The 15184-nt window shown below is 47.7% G+C and overlaps 1 protein-coding gene across 1 annotated transcript in view; it reads right to left on the bottom strand.

Annotated features, from left to right (window-relative positions):
• Window positions 1–2565: 2565 nt before the first annotated feature.
• SEMA6B (semaphorin 6B) overlaps window positions 2566–15184 on the bottom strand; it is a 563759-nt gene continuing 551140 nt past the window's right edge. Inside the window, exon 17 of the mRNA XM_069649360.1 lies at window positions 2566–9538. Coding sequence (XP_069505461.1) covers window positions 8577–9538 — 962 coding nt within the window. The 3' untranslated portion in view covers window positions 2566–8576. The remainder of the gene's footprint in view (window positions 9539–15184) is intronic.

Below are 15184 nucleotides of genomic sequence, written 5' to 3'. Positions count from 1 at the left end.
CTGCTTCCAGGATTTCAGCGTCGGTTAGTTCTTGGCATTTTTCTTGCATAGCTTTTGAGTGTTTGCAAAAGAAGTCTGATAATAGTTTTAAAGGGGGTTGCGGCTTCTTTATCCCCTTTTTTGTGCCCTTTTGGACCCCGTGTCCAGGTTTGTTTATCTTGCCTTGTTTTTGGGTCATCCTTTGCCTAGCCGGTAGTTTTGTTTTTTTATTTGCTTCATGTGGGATCTCTGTTTCTTCAATCGAATCTCCCACTTTCTGTGGTCTTTTTTTTTGGTTTTGTGGGGCTCTCTGTTCTTTTTCGTGGAGTCCTGAATGAAGTGCAGTTCCAACGTTGTTTTTTACGTTATCCTGGGCTTCGGTAGGTTTGGCGATCATTTGTGTCATGTGAATCAAGGCTTTTACCGTTAATACAGTAATGGGAGGAGCCGCTTCTTCGTTGCTTTCGCTTTCCATTGGGATCTCACGACTCGCGACTTCAGGCATCTGCGAAGATGAGGGGCTCAGCTGTACGAGCGGTCTCGCGCTGCCACGACCAACCTCTTCAACGCTGCATTCACTCGCCGGCTTCCCAGGCGACTTGCCCTCCTTGGCAGAGCCCAACCCAGGGGCCGCCAACAAGGTGTCCATTCCGGCCCAGCCAGGCAACTCGCAGGACGGCAAACCCAGAGGTCTCAATGCTGCCCCCCCTCCGGGGGACGACGGAGCTCCGGGGGAAGCCAGACCAGCGTGGAATCGGGCGGGGGTGATGGAAGAGGTGGGGGCATCTTCGCGGGTCTCACTCAAGGTAAGTTTCTGTTTCAAGGAGGGGTCCTTGATGTACTTTTGCGGTTGGTCATCGCATAAGGTTGAAACTTTGTAGTTTTTATAGAGGTCTGTGGAGAGTGTTGTCGTGACACTTCCCGTGTTCATTCGGCTCTCAGTACTTGAAAGTTCAGGTGGTTGTTGAGCATATGATATACTGGTTGCGATTTCAACTAAGGGCTCCATACGGGAGCGAGAACTCCTCAGGCGGCGTCCTGTGTCGTCTTCTAGGACTGGAGAAGGAGTCAGCGGGGCAGCCATTTTAGCATTCTTTGCCGTCTTGCCTGGCATGACTGCAAGACCTGCCACTCACCGCCACTCCGCGTCCGCTCCGCGGAGTCAGTGAGTTTTTAAGGAAGTAGCAGGAACACGCCTCCGCAGTAAACTGTAGACAGAAACAAAAGACTTTATCAGCAGGGACAGACTGCAAGACTGCCACCCACCACAACCCCGCGTCCGCTCCGCGGAGTCAGTGAGTTTTTAAGGAGGTAGCAGGAACACGCCTCCGCAGTAAACTGTAGACAGAAACAAACGACTGGATCAGCAGGGGCAGACTGCAAGACTGCCACTCACCGCCACTCCGCGTCCGCTTCGCAGAGTCAGTGAGTTTTTAAGGAGGTAGCAGGAACACACCTCCGCAGTAAACTGTAGACAGAAACAAAAGACTGGATCAGCAGGGGCAGACTGCAAGACTGCCACTCACCGCCACTCCGCGTCCGCTGCGCGGAGTCAGTGAGCTTTTAAGGAGGTAGCAGGAACACGCCTTCGCAGTAAACTCTAACTAAATCTGCTCATCGCTTACTACTTATACATCAAGTGGCTGATGGCACACTTAATTAAGACACTTTTAGTTTACCAGCAGCACATTTACAGCTGCAATTGAGCAATTCATTTTCAGAAGACTGCTTAAAAGTAACTATGGCAGACCTTTTTACATCACAAAGTTTGATCTTATTGCTTGATAGAGTGAACTCAAAGAGGTCCCAGGAGGATGTGCTTTGGGCAGGGAGGGGCAGGTGGTGGGTGAGATTTGCCTGGCTAAGGGAAGTCAACGAGTGGCTAAATAACTACACAGCTTCAACCAGCCGTCCGCGCTCTCCTGACATCCCATCTCCCTCCTGTTGGTACTTCAGTTTAATAGTATTGGCTTTAATAGATACAATTAATAAAGGTGTTCCCAGGAGACCAAGAAAGACATGCCCTTTTTCAGAAGACAAACACACAGGCACAGATCGCACCTCTGTGGACAGGTGCATAAACAGAGCTCTCTACTCTGAGGAAAGCACCACACCCTTTCTCATGAGAAGGCCCACCAAAGAAAGCTGTCAATAAGCCATTTACTCAGGAACCAGACAGAGCAGAGACACAGGGGTGGACTGGGAGCCAAAAGAGGCCCTGGAAATAATGTTCAAGGTGGCCCCATATTACACATTTTCAGCAAACCCAACCCTTTTCCTATGGGAACATTTGGAAATACCACAGAAAAGAGGCCCAGGGTGCAGAGGCCTACTGGGAAATCTCCAGAGTTCCCCATAAGCCAGTCCGCCCCTGGCGGGAGAGGCCCTTCCTCGAGCGACTCATCATCCAGGGTATAAAACAAACGCTTCCCAGGAAGACCAAGACAGACCACACCTACCGAGATAGGACCACCCTGAAGGAGTAGAGCCAATTACTTGTTGGGGGCCCAGGCACAAGGGGAGATTGCTCTTCTTCCAAAGACCACAAAGACAGGCAGAAAGGCAATAAACACCACAGACATCATATTATAAAAAAAGAAGTTTATTGGCGGGAGCCTCTGCTGTTGCAGCATGCAGCGGGTCAGATCACACAAAAACAGGGTCCGATCGGACTACTTACTCCAAGATTTCAGTCTCTTGTTTTTAAAAATGAAGATGTACTTTTGTTGAGCCGATTCCCACACCCCACCCTCCACCAATGGCACCTCCTCGAGATCGTGACTAGAGGAAGGACAAGCAGCTGCAGCTCCCATGACACCTTATGGCAGGACTGAAGCCACGCCTCTTACCGTGCACCAATCAGCTTGGTGGACACTCAAGAGGTTTAATGACCAAAACTGAGGCTCTGAGGAAAGAGACTTAATCTCTAATTGCACTGATAAAGGTAGTACTGGAGAGTGTAAGGACCTGCAGGACAGGGCTCTTATTGTACTGGATATGATAGTGTGGGTGTGGGCACGAGGCAGGATGTAACCTCTAGCTGATAAAAAGGTAGCGGGTGGGGTGTAATGTTGAGATTTCCCTTGGCATTGGAGCAGTAAAGAGTGGTGGTAGGGTACAAGACAAAAGACTTGTCGCAAAAAGTGGCAGCAATTCTGTTACTGTCACTTGTTTTGGTAGTTACAGAATTACCGCCACTTTAACTGCACCACCAAATTCAACGTTTGACCTTGAAGTGAAGGATTTACCTCAAGCACGATGCTGGTCCAGCATGATGCTGAAGGTATATCCTGCAATTTAAAGCCAAAATTCTGTGAATTTTCCGCACAGACTTCAAAAATAGGGATTTACACCATACTGCCACTCATAATTCAGTGGTAATGCCATGGGACCGAGTGGCGGAGGTGGTCAATTAATGTGGCAGCAAATCAGCAGATTTACCACCAAACTCATAATGAGGCCCTCAGTGCCTCATTCTAGTTTGGTGGAGTTACCCATTGCAAATACTTTAAATAAATAATTACCGCCTCGGAAACTAGAGGTAAATGCTCCAGATTCAGAGTTGGTGTTATTCCCCATTATGGAGTTCCCTAGGAATCCATTGCGGTTTGGAGGATTTACCGCTGGTAGTAATTGCACCAGTGGTAAATCTTTAATTTTTCTGGAGAAAAAACTTCCAGGCAAGTACTGGAGGATTTTCCTTACAACTTAAGGCAATAATAGGAATATGACATTGTGGTAAAAACGGCATGACTACCATGTTATACCTTAATCGCAAATTAGGCCCTTAATCACTGAGTGAGGGAATGGGAGAGTGTTGTGGACTGGGTCTAAGCCACACTTCCAAGAAGTAGTCAGAGGCTAAGGACAAGTCTTTACAATAGAAATCTGACATTATGCCACATCATATCACTATGCCACACCATATAATATCATGATACAAGGACTTCCTACTCACTTTCCAGATCCACCAGCGCCGGTGGAGAAAAACTGGGTCATGGGAAACCTTTAAAGCATTGAAATAACTGGATTAGATTTTTTCCACTCAGAGCGCCTAAACTCCACCGTATGGAACTGATTCCCAGTTAATATAGAGAGAGGAAGGTCCAGTGGATAATGCTAACATCCCATTGGATTGGCCAGGTCGGCTCCCATACAGACTTCCTGCCCCTCCACCCTGCGCTGCCATCAGCGGCATTTGGGGTGTTGAGCCGTGGTGGTAAGAGGCTGGGTACAAAGGTAACCGTGCCCATGTTTCTTCCAAATCCTCTGAAGGTCAGTGTGAGTAGGTGGGATGAGGAGGGCGGATATCATACCCACACACGGGCTTACCAGTTTCAGAGGTAAGTGGAGTGGGGGTGGTGTTTAATGAGTGGGGGCTTTCGAACTGGAAATGAGGCCTGCAGTGCGGTGGGGCTTAGATGTAAAACTAAAGAGTGGAGGGAAGGGGCCGAAAGGTTAAAAGAGGTGCTGATATGAACCATATTTGAGGTGTTGGGCCTGTGTGATTACTACATGTGTTCAGTGCAATGAGGACTAAGCCTCTCGGAGCCCCTAGCAAGGTCCTAGGGCTTTAAAAGAGGCTGGATGGAGAGCAGTGGAGGCTGCCCTCGTAAGGTGGGGCTCCCCTATCACAGCTCCCCAATGTTCACCCCGTGGTCACGGCACGAGGTCAGACACCATGCTCAACCGATCCTTACGTCCATTCTCGGTTGAAAAGCCAACAGCGCAGGAAGTCAGATGCAACTGCAATCCCGTGAGGCATCAACGGTAAGCGGGCACAAAAGGCTACCAGATTACAAACTGGGCTTCTCAGAAAACCTCCGGTTGACAATGAACCTTAACGCTGATTGACCTGGGCCTGTGATATAGAGAGCAACCATTGCCTTTAACCACCTTTTGGGTTTGGCTGGCAAGCCTGGACATTGTCAGGGTTGGACCCACGATTCAGACCTTTGGACTCTTATCACCGAGTCTCGGGATCAATGGCGTTCTTCTGACTCTCTGGCCATGGCCAGAAGGTAAGCCCTGGGTTCACCTATGCAGCTTTCTAAACTTGCAGGAGGCTACTTAATGGTAACTTCATGTAGGGATGAACAGTACATGGATCTGCATATTTAATGTTGGTGGTGGCCCTTTGCAAGATAGCACCACGCCACTTCCGTTGCAGCCTACGCCTGCCTACTTCTATGGCAGCCAAAAACCTTTAGGATGGGGGCAGGCCCCTAATCCGGTGAAAAGCCTGTGGCAGATTGCTACGCGGGGAGCGCCAGGTGGGCCGACATCACCCTTGTTTTACATTTTAAGACCCTGCGTCATTAGGTCGGGGCCACGTGCTGCAGCCTCACAGGGGAGTAGGGATCCTGGAATCGTAAACAAACACAAGACGATATCCTGGTTACCCTCGCCCAGCACACAATGCTCAGGAATATTCTCCTGTCCTGTCCAGGAGCGGCACTTAGAAAAAGAAAAGGAAACTGTAAGGGTTTGTGCAATTATTATACATGAAGAACAACTTAATAAAAAAAGACCCTGAACATTCACAGTCTGCTAAAAATCAAACCAGTAAAAATCAACATTCGAGTAACCCAAAAATCTCCAGCCATCCTTCCCAAAACTAAAACTCTTAACACCACCTGCCAAAAAAGAATGACCAACGATTGTGCTTCCAAATTATGGGGCAAAGTGGACCCCGCGCTTCCAGCGGCAGGAGATCCCGGGGTGGAGTGCGCAGAACACATACGCAGAGTCTGCTTTCTAGCACACAACTGCTAGCCCTCTGTGAATATTTGCACACAATCTCGGTCTGGTCGTATGTTCTCAATCCCAACCACACACACGCCCTCGCATGGCTCCACAATCTCTCCCATGGCCTTCATGTGCCTCTTATACATGGTCATGCTCAGTCACACATATGGCCAGGCTCGGGGCCTCTCGACACTGTCCATTGGGCTTCTGAGAGTATAAGTGCCTGACTTCAATATGGGGAACAGGAAGTTCAGCTTCCTGGGGTTCACAAAGGTTCAATTACGTGGAGGTAGGGTTCTTCTGGCTGTTGGGGTAGACAAAGCCAGTTTGGCTCTTCGATGGAATCTTCCAGGGTTTGGGAGAAAATGAGCCAAACTGGCTTCACGAAAAGTAATTTCTTCAGGGTTTTGAGGATTGGAGATTTTGGGGAAGCAACAACCCACCAGGGGCTTAGGGTGAAAATGCCTTTCTGGCTTTGGGAGATGTGGGATGTTTTTCAGCTTCAGGAGTGGAAAAAGTGGCTTTTGGATTTTGGGAGGAGGGCTGGGCCATTTATGGTGTCAGGTAAGACATGGTACTCCTGGGGTTTCGGGCAAAGTAGGTTTCTTCAATGTGCATATGGAGAAAAGGTCCTAATAGACATTGGCAGAGGTTCTGCTGGCTCTTCAGCATGTTGGGATGGGTGTATGAAATTGGGCCATTAATTTTGTTCTTTGGGGGGGCAGGCTTCTTTTGGGACTCTGGGGAGTATTCCTTGTTGTTGATGCCTTCCATGGTTTCACAGAGGGGTCTGAAATCTTTGTCTCTCTAGGTGTTTTGGACTCTGACTCCCATGGACCTTTCCCAGCATGGCCAATGTTGATGGTTCTTGGGAGTAAGGGTGCAGACCACCCAGAGAGGACCAGCTTGCGGGTTCCTGCTCTAAAGCATTTGGTTGGTTCTGAGAGCCCTTCTCAGCTCTGGTGGTCTCTGACGTGTTGTTGGAAGATCAGACCTAACTTGGAGGACCCTACAGTGGTTTATCAGGGGCTTTCCCATTACGTCATCATGTACCAACTTCCCATATTTTTTAAAACAATGTTGAAGGTGACCCAGTTTGCACAGAGACCTCTCAGCTGTAAGTTTCCAATTGTTTTGCAGGTGATGCAGGTACTTGACTGGTCACATCTAAGCCAACCAGACTCTGCATTTTTAGTGCAATATTATCCAGGCACCCCTGATAAAAACTATGGCAACCATCTGAATTGTGGCACAGGAGAATGTCAGATCCCCACCCAAAGGGTAGGCACGGCAAATAGTAACACCTTCCTAAAAACATGTTTAGTCCCTTCCATATTGGTTCATATTTCTATCTGGAGAATCGCCTCCCAAATTGATACAGATAACCTGGGCTTTGCACCTCCTCCTGAGATGCAGAATAAGCAATCAATGGCGGGAGATGTCTCCAATGGGAGACAGTGGGAACAATGAGAATGTACCTGCTCTTTCTCCTGTTTGGGATAGAAAATGCTGCAGTAACCCACCCATACACGGGCAGCGTTGAAACTGGACAGTTGCTCCAAGGGATGGGATAGCCTCCTCCTACATCAAGAATGGTAGCCTTCTGTTTGCACCTTTTGTTGACGGACAGGGTACCCCCGTTGGCAACCAGTTCAAGTGTGTGGCAGAGACAGTTGTGGTGGTGACTTAACACCCCTTTATAGAATGAAGGGAATTCTGGGCTCACTTTCCTAGTAGTGTTTCACCGTAGCAGTTTGACAGAGAGGGGCAAAGAGAAACCTCTGTAACAGAACCTAAGAGGGGCACACACCTCTGGGCAGACCTCCTCCTAGGATAGGACAGACAACCGTCGAAGGTGGTGCAGAGGGGACTATGGGCCAGCCCATTCTAGAGTGGAGCAGAGACATTGCTGCTCATCCCGGACCAGGTTTGAGATATTGCCATTCGGCAAAGCAAGACGCCAAACAGGGGAACTGAGAGGCCTCTGGGATGTCAGCAACCTCCAGGATGGAACTGGAGCTCTGGACTGGCAGAGCTCCCATTTGAGGCCTGGACTCTGGATCAATACCTATTCTGTGGGATCAGTCAAGCGGCTGGTGTTCCCTCCCACAGCAGATGTGTACAGAAGTCCAGCATGGGGAAGAGGGCCCTCTGGATCCAATGCCACTTGTTATAGGGTACACTCTGAGGTAACATCTAGTTTGAAGGGTGCACATGGGGCTCAGGGTCAGCATCCGGCCGGTGTGGTCAATGGAATACCTTATGTGGTTATCTGCTCAGCATAGAACAGAGAACCTCTGAGTCAGAACCCACCATTTTGGGAACAGGGAACTCATTTTCTCCTCCGTATGATTCACTGGGGGCTTTCAGGGGCACAGGGTACTCTGGGTAATCATGGTATGGGCTCAGAAGCTATGGGCCATCATCTACCCACTCTGGGCACAAGGTGATCAGGATAAGCCCTCTGGACAGGGTCATTTTCAGCACCTCTCATTCACTCTGCACTGTCCCTTCTGACCAGCACCAGTGCGAGAAGATGCACAGGCAGTTCATTGGAGGAACTGGAGCTCCGGGGAACACAAAGTCTTTAAATGTCTCTTAACACCATTACTCCAGTGAAAGGTTCCAATTCTCTCCGGGACTCAATCCCCTTCCAGTTGCCATCTTGCGAATAGAAAGCTAACGCCCCAGCTCCTTCTGGCTCCTCTTAGTCCTGCATCTCTCCGGACATACACCTATATAGTAATATATATTTATATATCTCTCGTGTGTGTGTGTGTGTGTGTCTGTCAGAGCCACCTGCCCTTGAGGCAATGTGCAACGCAGTTGGGAGAGTCAGAACACCATTGTTATTTTAGGTGAGTCCGTTCCGTGACGTACTGGAAGAAGAGACTGTAGTCTGTGAGCGCGTGTGGCCCTCCCAGTGGGGTGGGACCTCTCTGTGGGTGGGCCATGTGCCTGAGGTATGGCGGGTCACTGCCCTGTGGCGGGCGGCTCTCTGTGCTGTTGAACGTGTGGTTCCTCTTGAGGTGAGCTGGCCGGGCTGCATTGTTGCTACAGTTCAGTCTGTCCACGTTCCAGAGCAGGGGGTCTGAGTAATCCAGGTTACTGGTGGGTGCCGAGACAACCCTTCGACGGTCGGGGCTGTCGTTGGGCGTGGCAGGGTAGGAGCTTCTGCCCATGTTGACTCCGGGCCTGTGCTGCATACGGCCAGTGCCCTCCTTGTGGTCCCGTCCTCCCGCCGGCAGATAGAGCATGTCCAAGGTGGATTCGCTGCCTTCATCTCCCGATGCCTGCCTTATGTGGACCTTCTGATAGTTGATGGGCATGATCTGGCCACTGCTGCCAACATGGTGCAGTATTTGGGGATGTCCGCCATGCGTCATCATGGAAGTGGAGCTCCCTGGATCTCGGAAGGAAGAGTTCAAGTGCGGGGTCTGCTCCCAGTTTCCACTTTTCAGACTTATCGGGTAACGCTTCTGCTGCTGTGGTGTCTGCTCTGGGGTGGGCAGACCCTTGTGCCATCCATTCTGCCAAACAGATTCCAGCAAGTTCCCGGAGGGATCTCTAGACCGGCGCTCGGTCATGTCATCCAATCGGCTGACGCTGGCCACCGATTCGCTGTGGGACAGGATATTCTCTTTGTCTTTGCGCCGGGCCATTTCTCTTCGGTCACGGCGACCAACGAAGCAGCACACACTGAACCCAGAGACCACAGCACCAATGACGAAAGCGGCCACGCAAGACATCACCAGCAGATTTACGGAAACCAAACCATCCGGCTCTTCCACAAAGCTCTCCTTCACAAGACCTGCAGCAGGAGACACAACCAAAGAAAGAGTGTAAGGACAGTCTGAAGCCCAGTGAGACAATTCAAACATTCTGATGTGAGCTGGAAATGCAGATGTTCCCTACAAGGTTTGCATGTTGTTGTTGCCACAGGCCCCATTCATGACAAAGACAATTTGACCCTTGAAGGCAGATACAGTAAGGAGCAGGTGCCCTGACATTCGCCCGCGCACTATCTACATTAAAGCTGGTTGTTAGGCATATGAGTGTAAGGGGAGGACATGGAACATCAGGCGAGTACTGCAGGATTGGTGTTAAATGAGGACACATAAGCACATTTCATACACGTATGGCATGCCAAATTGACCGATCACAGACAGGAAAAAAGAAAACTCAACTGGTTATAGATTTATATGCAAGGAAAAAACTTCAGTTGAAGTGCAGTTGAGGTGAGTAAATTTTACCCAACAAAACCCTGGAAATTCAGTGCATTGGGAAACTCAGGACCTGCATAACTCGGCACGTTGACGTTGATCTCCCACATAATGCCATATCCCACATAATGCCATTTTGTATGGCATTGTGAATCCCTTCTCTTAAAATATATATGTGCTCTTGGGCTTTGCAACGAGAATACGCTGTGTTAATCCGGTCCGGACTTTCCCAATGTGCGGAATTTCAAGGGTTTTGTTGCGTTTAATTACTCACCTTAACTGCACTTCAACTAAAGTTTTCCCTTGAATTTCAAGGGTTCTGTTATACCATCGTTTTTTTTCAGCGTCACTGGCCGTGGCCTTCAGAGCTACTGTCCATGGCCTTCGGCTGGGCCCACTGTATATTTTAAATCAATAACGGACCACTAGCTATGGCCTTCAACCATGCCCACTGTATATCTTTCGGCGCCAATGGCTATGGCCTTCAGCCACTGCCAGCGGCCACGGCCTTCGACCATGACCACTGTATAATTTGTGTTGCCACTGGCCATGGCCGCAGCCATGCCCACTGTATAGCTTTCAACCTGAAGGCCATGGCCAGGCCAGTGAAAATTTTACAAAACTACCAGGTTTTTAGCCATTTAAAACGCTACCAAGCTACTTGCCATGGCCTTCGGACCGAATAACTGAGGCTACGGTGAAACGTTCATACTGCAAATTCGGTCCCCAGCTCACCTTCAGCATCCATATTTCACATGGCGCCTCCTCCCCCCACCTCTGTGAGCCAAGTCCGTCACACGAGTCAAAAGTTGTCAGCAATACATTTTTGGGATTTCCTATGGAACTCACGTCTCACCTTAAAATTGGGTTTTGACAATATTCTTTACAGTCTGTTTGGCCTTTGTTTTGTGTTTCAAACCCCAACTCTATAATTTTGCTCCCTTTGGACAGACATGTACAAAACATTCCCAAAATATTTGAAGAGTTGACCCTGGCCACGGCTGCAGGCCATGGCCTGTGTGTGTATTGGAAAGGATTGTACAATTTTGTTGTAGTTACAGTACTAGCATCTCAAAAGGTGCTCTGCATATAGGGAGTGACTCCTAACAATTTACCCCAGAAATACCAACACACTGTAATACCGTTTCTGCAGGGGCGTAGCAGACCCATAAAATCTGGGGGGGACAGGGGACACCTTGGGACTTTTTATTTATTGTGTTTTAGTCGCCCGGCGGCCGGTAGCTCATGGAGCTGCTAGGCAGCTAGGCAGGAAGCATAGCGTGCCGGTTGACAGCTGCAAGTGACCACATGCCACTCACAACAGCTTGCCAGCACTGGTTGTGACTTGTGAACACTGTGTGCTGGGACTTGGAGGTCCACGTTTTTAGTAGTAAATGTGAAGCTACAAATTCTAACATACATGCCATCTAAAATACCAGGACTGGCTGTGGGCGCTGCCGTGCGGCCGCTTAGTAACAATGCTTAATCCACATATTGTGAACCTGAATTCCCATGTCAGGTGGGTCAGGCTTGGATGCCAATGGGGCACAGGAATCCCTATGGGCTCTGTCAGTGTTTCTACCATGTACAAACAGGTGGCCAAATCCATAGGCGCTCACTGTGATAACAGCCACCGTGTTCCACCAAGGTGGAGGTTTTATTAGAGGGTTGGGTAATTGTTTGAGTTTACAGTCTTGTACTTTTGTTCATTTAAACATAGCTTTTTTGGTGACCTTATTACTGCCAACTTTTTCACTCTTTGCATTGCTTGTATTGAATGACTACATGATTGTAAAACAGCATTTTTCTGACAAATTTTTTACACAACTACATTTTTCCTGGGGACATTATAACATAGAACTGAATCTTCCCCAAAGATAATTTCTTCTGGACCAATCCAAAATTGCAATTTTTGAGAAAATGTGTTAAATGATGAAAAAGTTGTTAAACAAAAAGAAAATTGTTTCCGGCATGTTGCCATTAATTTTTCCTTAAAGAAAAAGTGTATTGATTAAAATGCTCGTAGCATTAAAAGCACTGAGTGGATGTACACCAAATAAACAACTTGGGCACAAAGTGTTGCAGATGTGGCTTTCAGTGGTTTGGGGTAAATTTGCTCAGTATTTATTAAACTATCTGGCAATGAAGGGTGTGCTTCCGGAAATCTTTTGTATATCCTGCAGGGTCTTATGCAGCTGAGAGGCTTTTCAGATGGGAAAAGTCACCTTTGCAAACTATTTCTGTGGGAATCCCGGGGAAGTAGAAAATGAAAAATACTCAAAATGATATATCATGAAATGAAAAGGGGTGCATACAGATTAGACTGTAGGTGGGGAGGGGGAAAGGGGACCAAATGTGTAATGGGGGAGTTTGGTGTGGACTGGGGAGCACGTTAGTGGGAGGAAATGGTTGGCTTATCAGAGGGAGCTCAGAAAAGAAAATGCATCACATGAACCGAAGAGTGAAAGGGGTTCATAAGAGAGGGTCAGTGAGGTAAAACACAAGGGAGTAAAGTGGAGGACCTAGAAAAGAGGGGGACACATGGTGAGTGTCGGGGGGACTGGGATGACTCTAATTTATGAGCATGTACCCATTACCATGGGAATCAGAAAATGCTACGTTACTGCAGGAATCAGCAATCATTACGTTTCTGGGGGATGGGCATACTCAATTATTGTGGGAATAGAAAGAGGGGGAAATAAGGGGTATAGTCAACTTGCCCACTGGGACCTTGGCCGTTGACAGTGGCTGATTGGCGTTGGACCCAGCTATATCTAGTGGGATCTGGTTAGGTAGAAGAAAAGGGGATGCGGACGTTAGCCGGTAGACTAGGGCCACTGGCCATGGCAAACAGCCATGGCCATTGGGCTTTGGCCAAGGACACTGGCCATTATGAAGGATCATGACTAGTAGGCCTCGAAGAATCTATAGTATAAAAAATCTTTCAAATTCAATGAAAAAACATTAGTTAAGAGAGAGTAAAGGTGATCTGATTCATTGCAACAAAACCCTTTAAATTCTGTGGGTGTCGGTAGTGAGGAGCATCTTAACTTAGCGTACTCCGTTTTTGTCCCCATATTGTCATTTTGTATCTAATTTTGAATCCCTTCTGGTTCATTATGTATGCGCTCATGGGCTTTGCAACATGAGTAAGTTACTTCCTATAGAAGCTAGTCACAAAAGCATTTACACACGGTTCACAGAACAAGTTATGTCTGTTGAACATGCTTACATTTATGAGTATTTTCAACAAACTTGCATATTGAACTCATATGTAACCTACTACAAGAACTGCAGAAACGGACGTTCCAAGTGGAATGTCAGCGAGGGTCAAGAGAACATCATTGCAAATGTTGGTCAACACCCACCAAGTCAGAACTGACACCAGCACTCAGACATTTGCAAATGCAGGACAGGATAGTTTTAAGACTGCCTGTATCATCTACAAAGCAGTCACTAGCAGCACACCAGCGTACCTGGCAGCTAAACTCCACATATCTGGCAGTACAGGCTCCTCGTGCAGCAAATCAACCAACTGGCTCGAGTGACAACTCGCCTGTCAAGAAAGGACACGCAAACAATCCTTCTCTTGTCGCGCACCCACCATCGGGAACGCGATTCCCGTATTGGCTCGGAATTACCTCGCAATTTTCCAATACAGCAAATCTCTCAAAAGATGGGTTTTTCAACAATACCTGACCAAGGACTAATTCCGATGGATGCGCAGACTGACGCACAAGCTGCAGGTCACAGTACTGCCCTACTGTCAACAGGTAGCAGCCCGGTGGCCCCTCAAACCCTGTATAGTGGCCTGCTGCTCGATACTTTAGACAATGAAATAAGTAATTATAAACAGATAAATAAATGATGCAAGAAGTGTGGGAAAGCGAACCAATTGCTGACATATATGCAACACAAAGTGTTGCATATATGTACGAAGAGAAAGCCATTATGGGAATATTATTTGCAGCGAATGGAAAGACACATATTCAAAAATCAGATCTTTTGTATTCCCCTTTTCCCAATTATGCCATGTGTCACTTATTCACTGTATGCAATGCTCACATTTTCAGGCGTATATTTTATTTATGAATGTGACAATATTGCAGATGCATGTCCCGATAGGCGTAAATTCCCTATTGATTGGACGTTGTTCTTTGTAAATGTCACGCTAATCGCAGCGTAGAGATACGCTTAGACAAAACATGCACACGTGCGTACATGCATCTGTTATGATATGATAGGTTATTTATGACACACTTAATACCCAGAGGTTTCTAAGCGCTTACCCGGCGATCAAACGGTATTACCCAAATTGTTCGAACACAATTGTTCGAATTACCGAATTGACCGAAAGTCGAGGGTCCGAATTGACCTTTACACAATGGACCGCACATATTTTTATATATAATGGGGGTTGCGGGGGGTTTCCCCCCGCATATATGTAACAATTGACCTTCACAATTCGGTCAATTGTGCAAAGGTCAATTGTAATTCGACAATTGTAGTTCGAACAATTCGTATACATCCGATCAAACCTGTGTTGCTCTGTGTCGTCTTGCTTCTAAGGCAAGCACGTTACCCACAAGCTATCCTCCCGAGCCTATCATTGAGGTTTATGATTTGGGACTCCTATCTTTGGGAGACCAGTTGAAGAAGACATATTTAGAAATGTACTGCTACGCTGCTCTTGCATTTTCCCAGAGCAGGAACCGCAGTCACCTGGTCTAGCTATTGAACATATTTCACAATTCAATGCATTTGCAGATTCTTGCAACAGAACATATTACAGAGAACAGATAAGATAGAGCTGTTTTGAATTTGATCAATCTACTGGCTGGCCCATGCGTCATACCCTACAATACACTGTGTCAAAGACAATAGAAGATGGCCCCACTCTAGCACTTCATCCATCATTGTCACATCCCTAACACTGCTGGCCGCACCTCCCCCATGCACTTAACAATGTCTAATGTTGATTTTCCTACAAATATGTATGTCCACCTATTGTCCCGGGTGACTGTTCCATTTAATCCTCTCCACAACCTGGTCAGCTGTCACTCAAACGTACCCCATTGTAAGAAGCTCACTGCTTCCCGCCAAATCTGATTTCTCCTCTTTCCCCCCATCTGGCGGCAAAAATCTGGAACAACCTCCCGAAAGGAATAAGAAACACCAAAGACCAACTAAAATTTAGAAAACTACTAAAAACCTGGCTCTTCAACACCTCTGAA

Source organism: Ambystoma mexicanum, chromosome 1p, assembly GCF_040938575.1.
Source record: "Ambystoma mexicanum isolate Mex_15411 chromosome 1p, UKY_AmexF1_1, whole genome shotgun sequence".
NCBI classification, from domain to species: domain Eukaryota; kingdom Metazoa; phylum Chordata; class Amphibia; order Caudata; family Ambystomatidae; genus Ambystoma; species Ambystoma mexicanum.
This window is presented reverse-complemented; position numbering and strand designations above follow the sequence as displayed.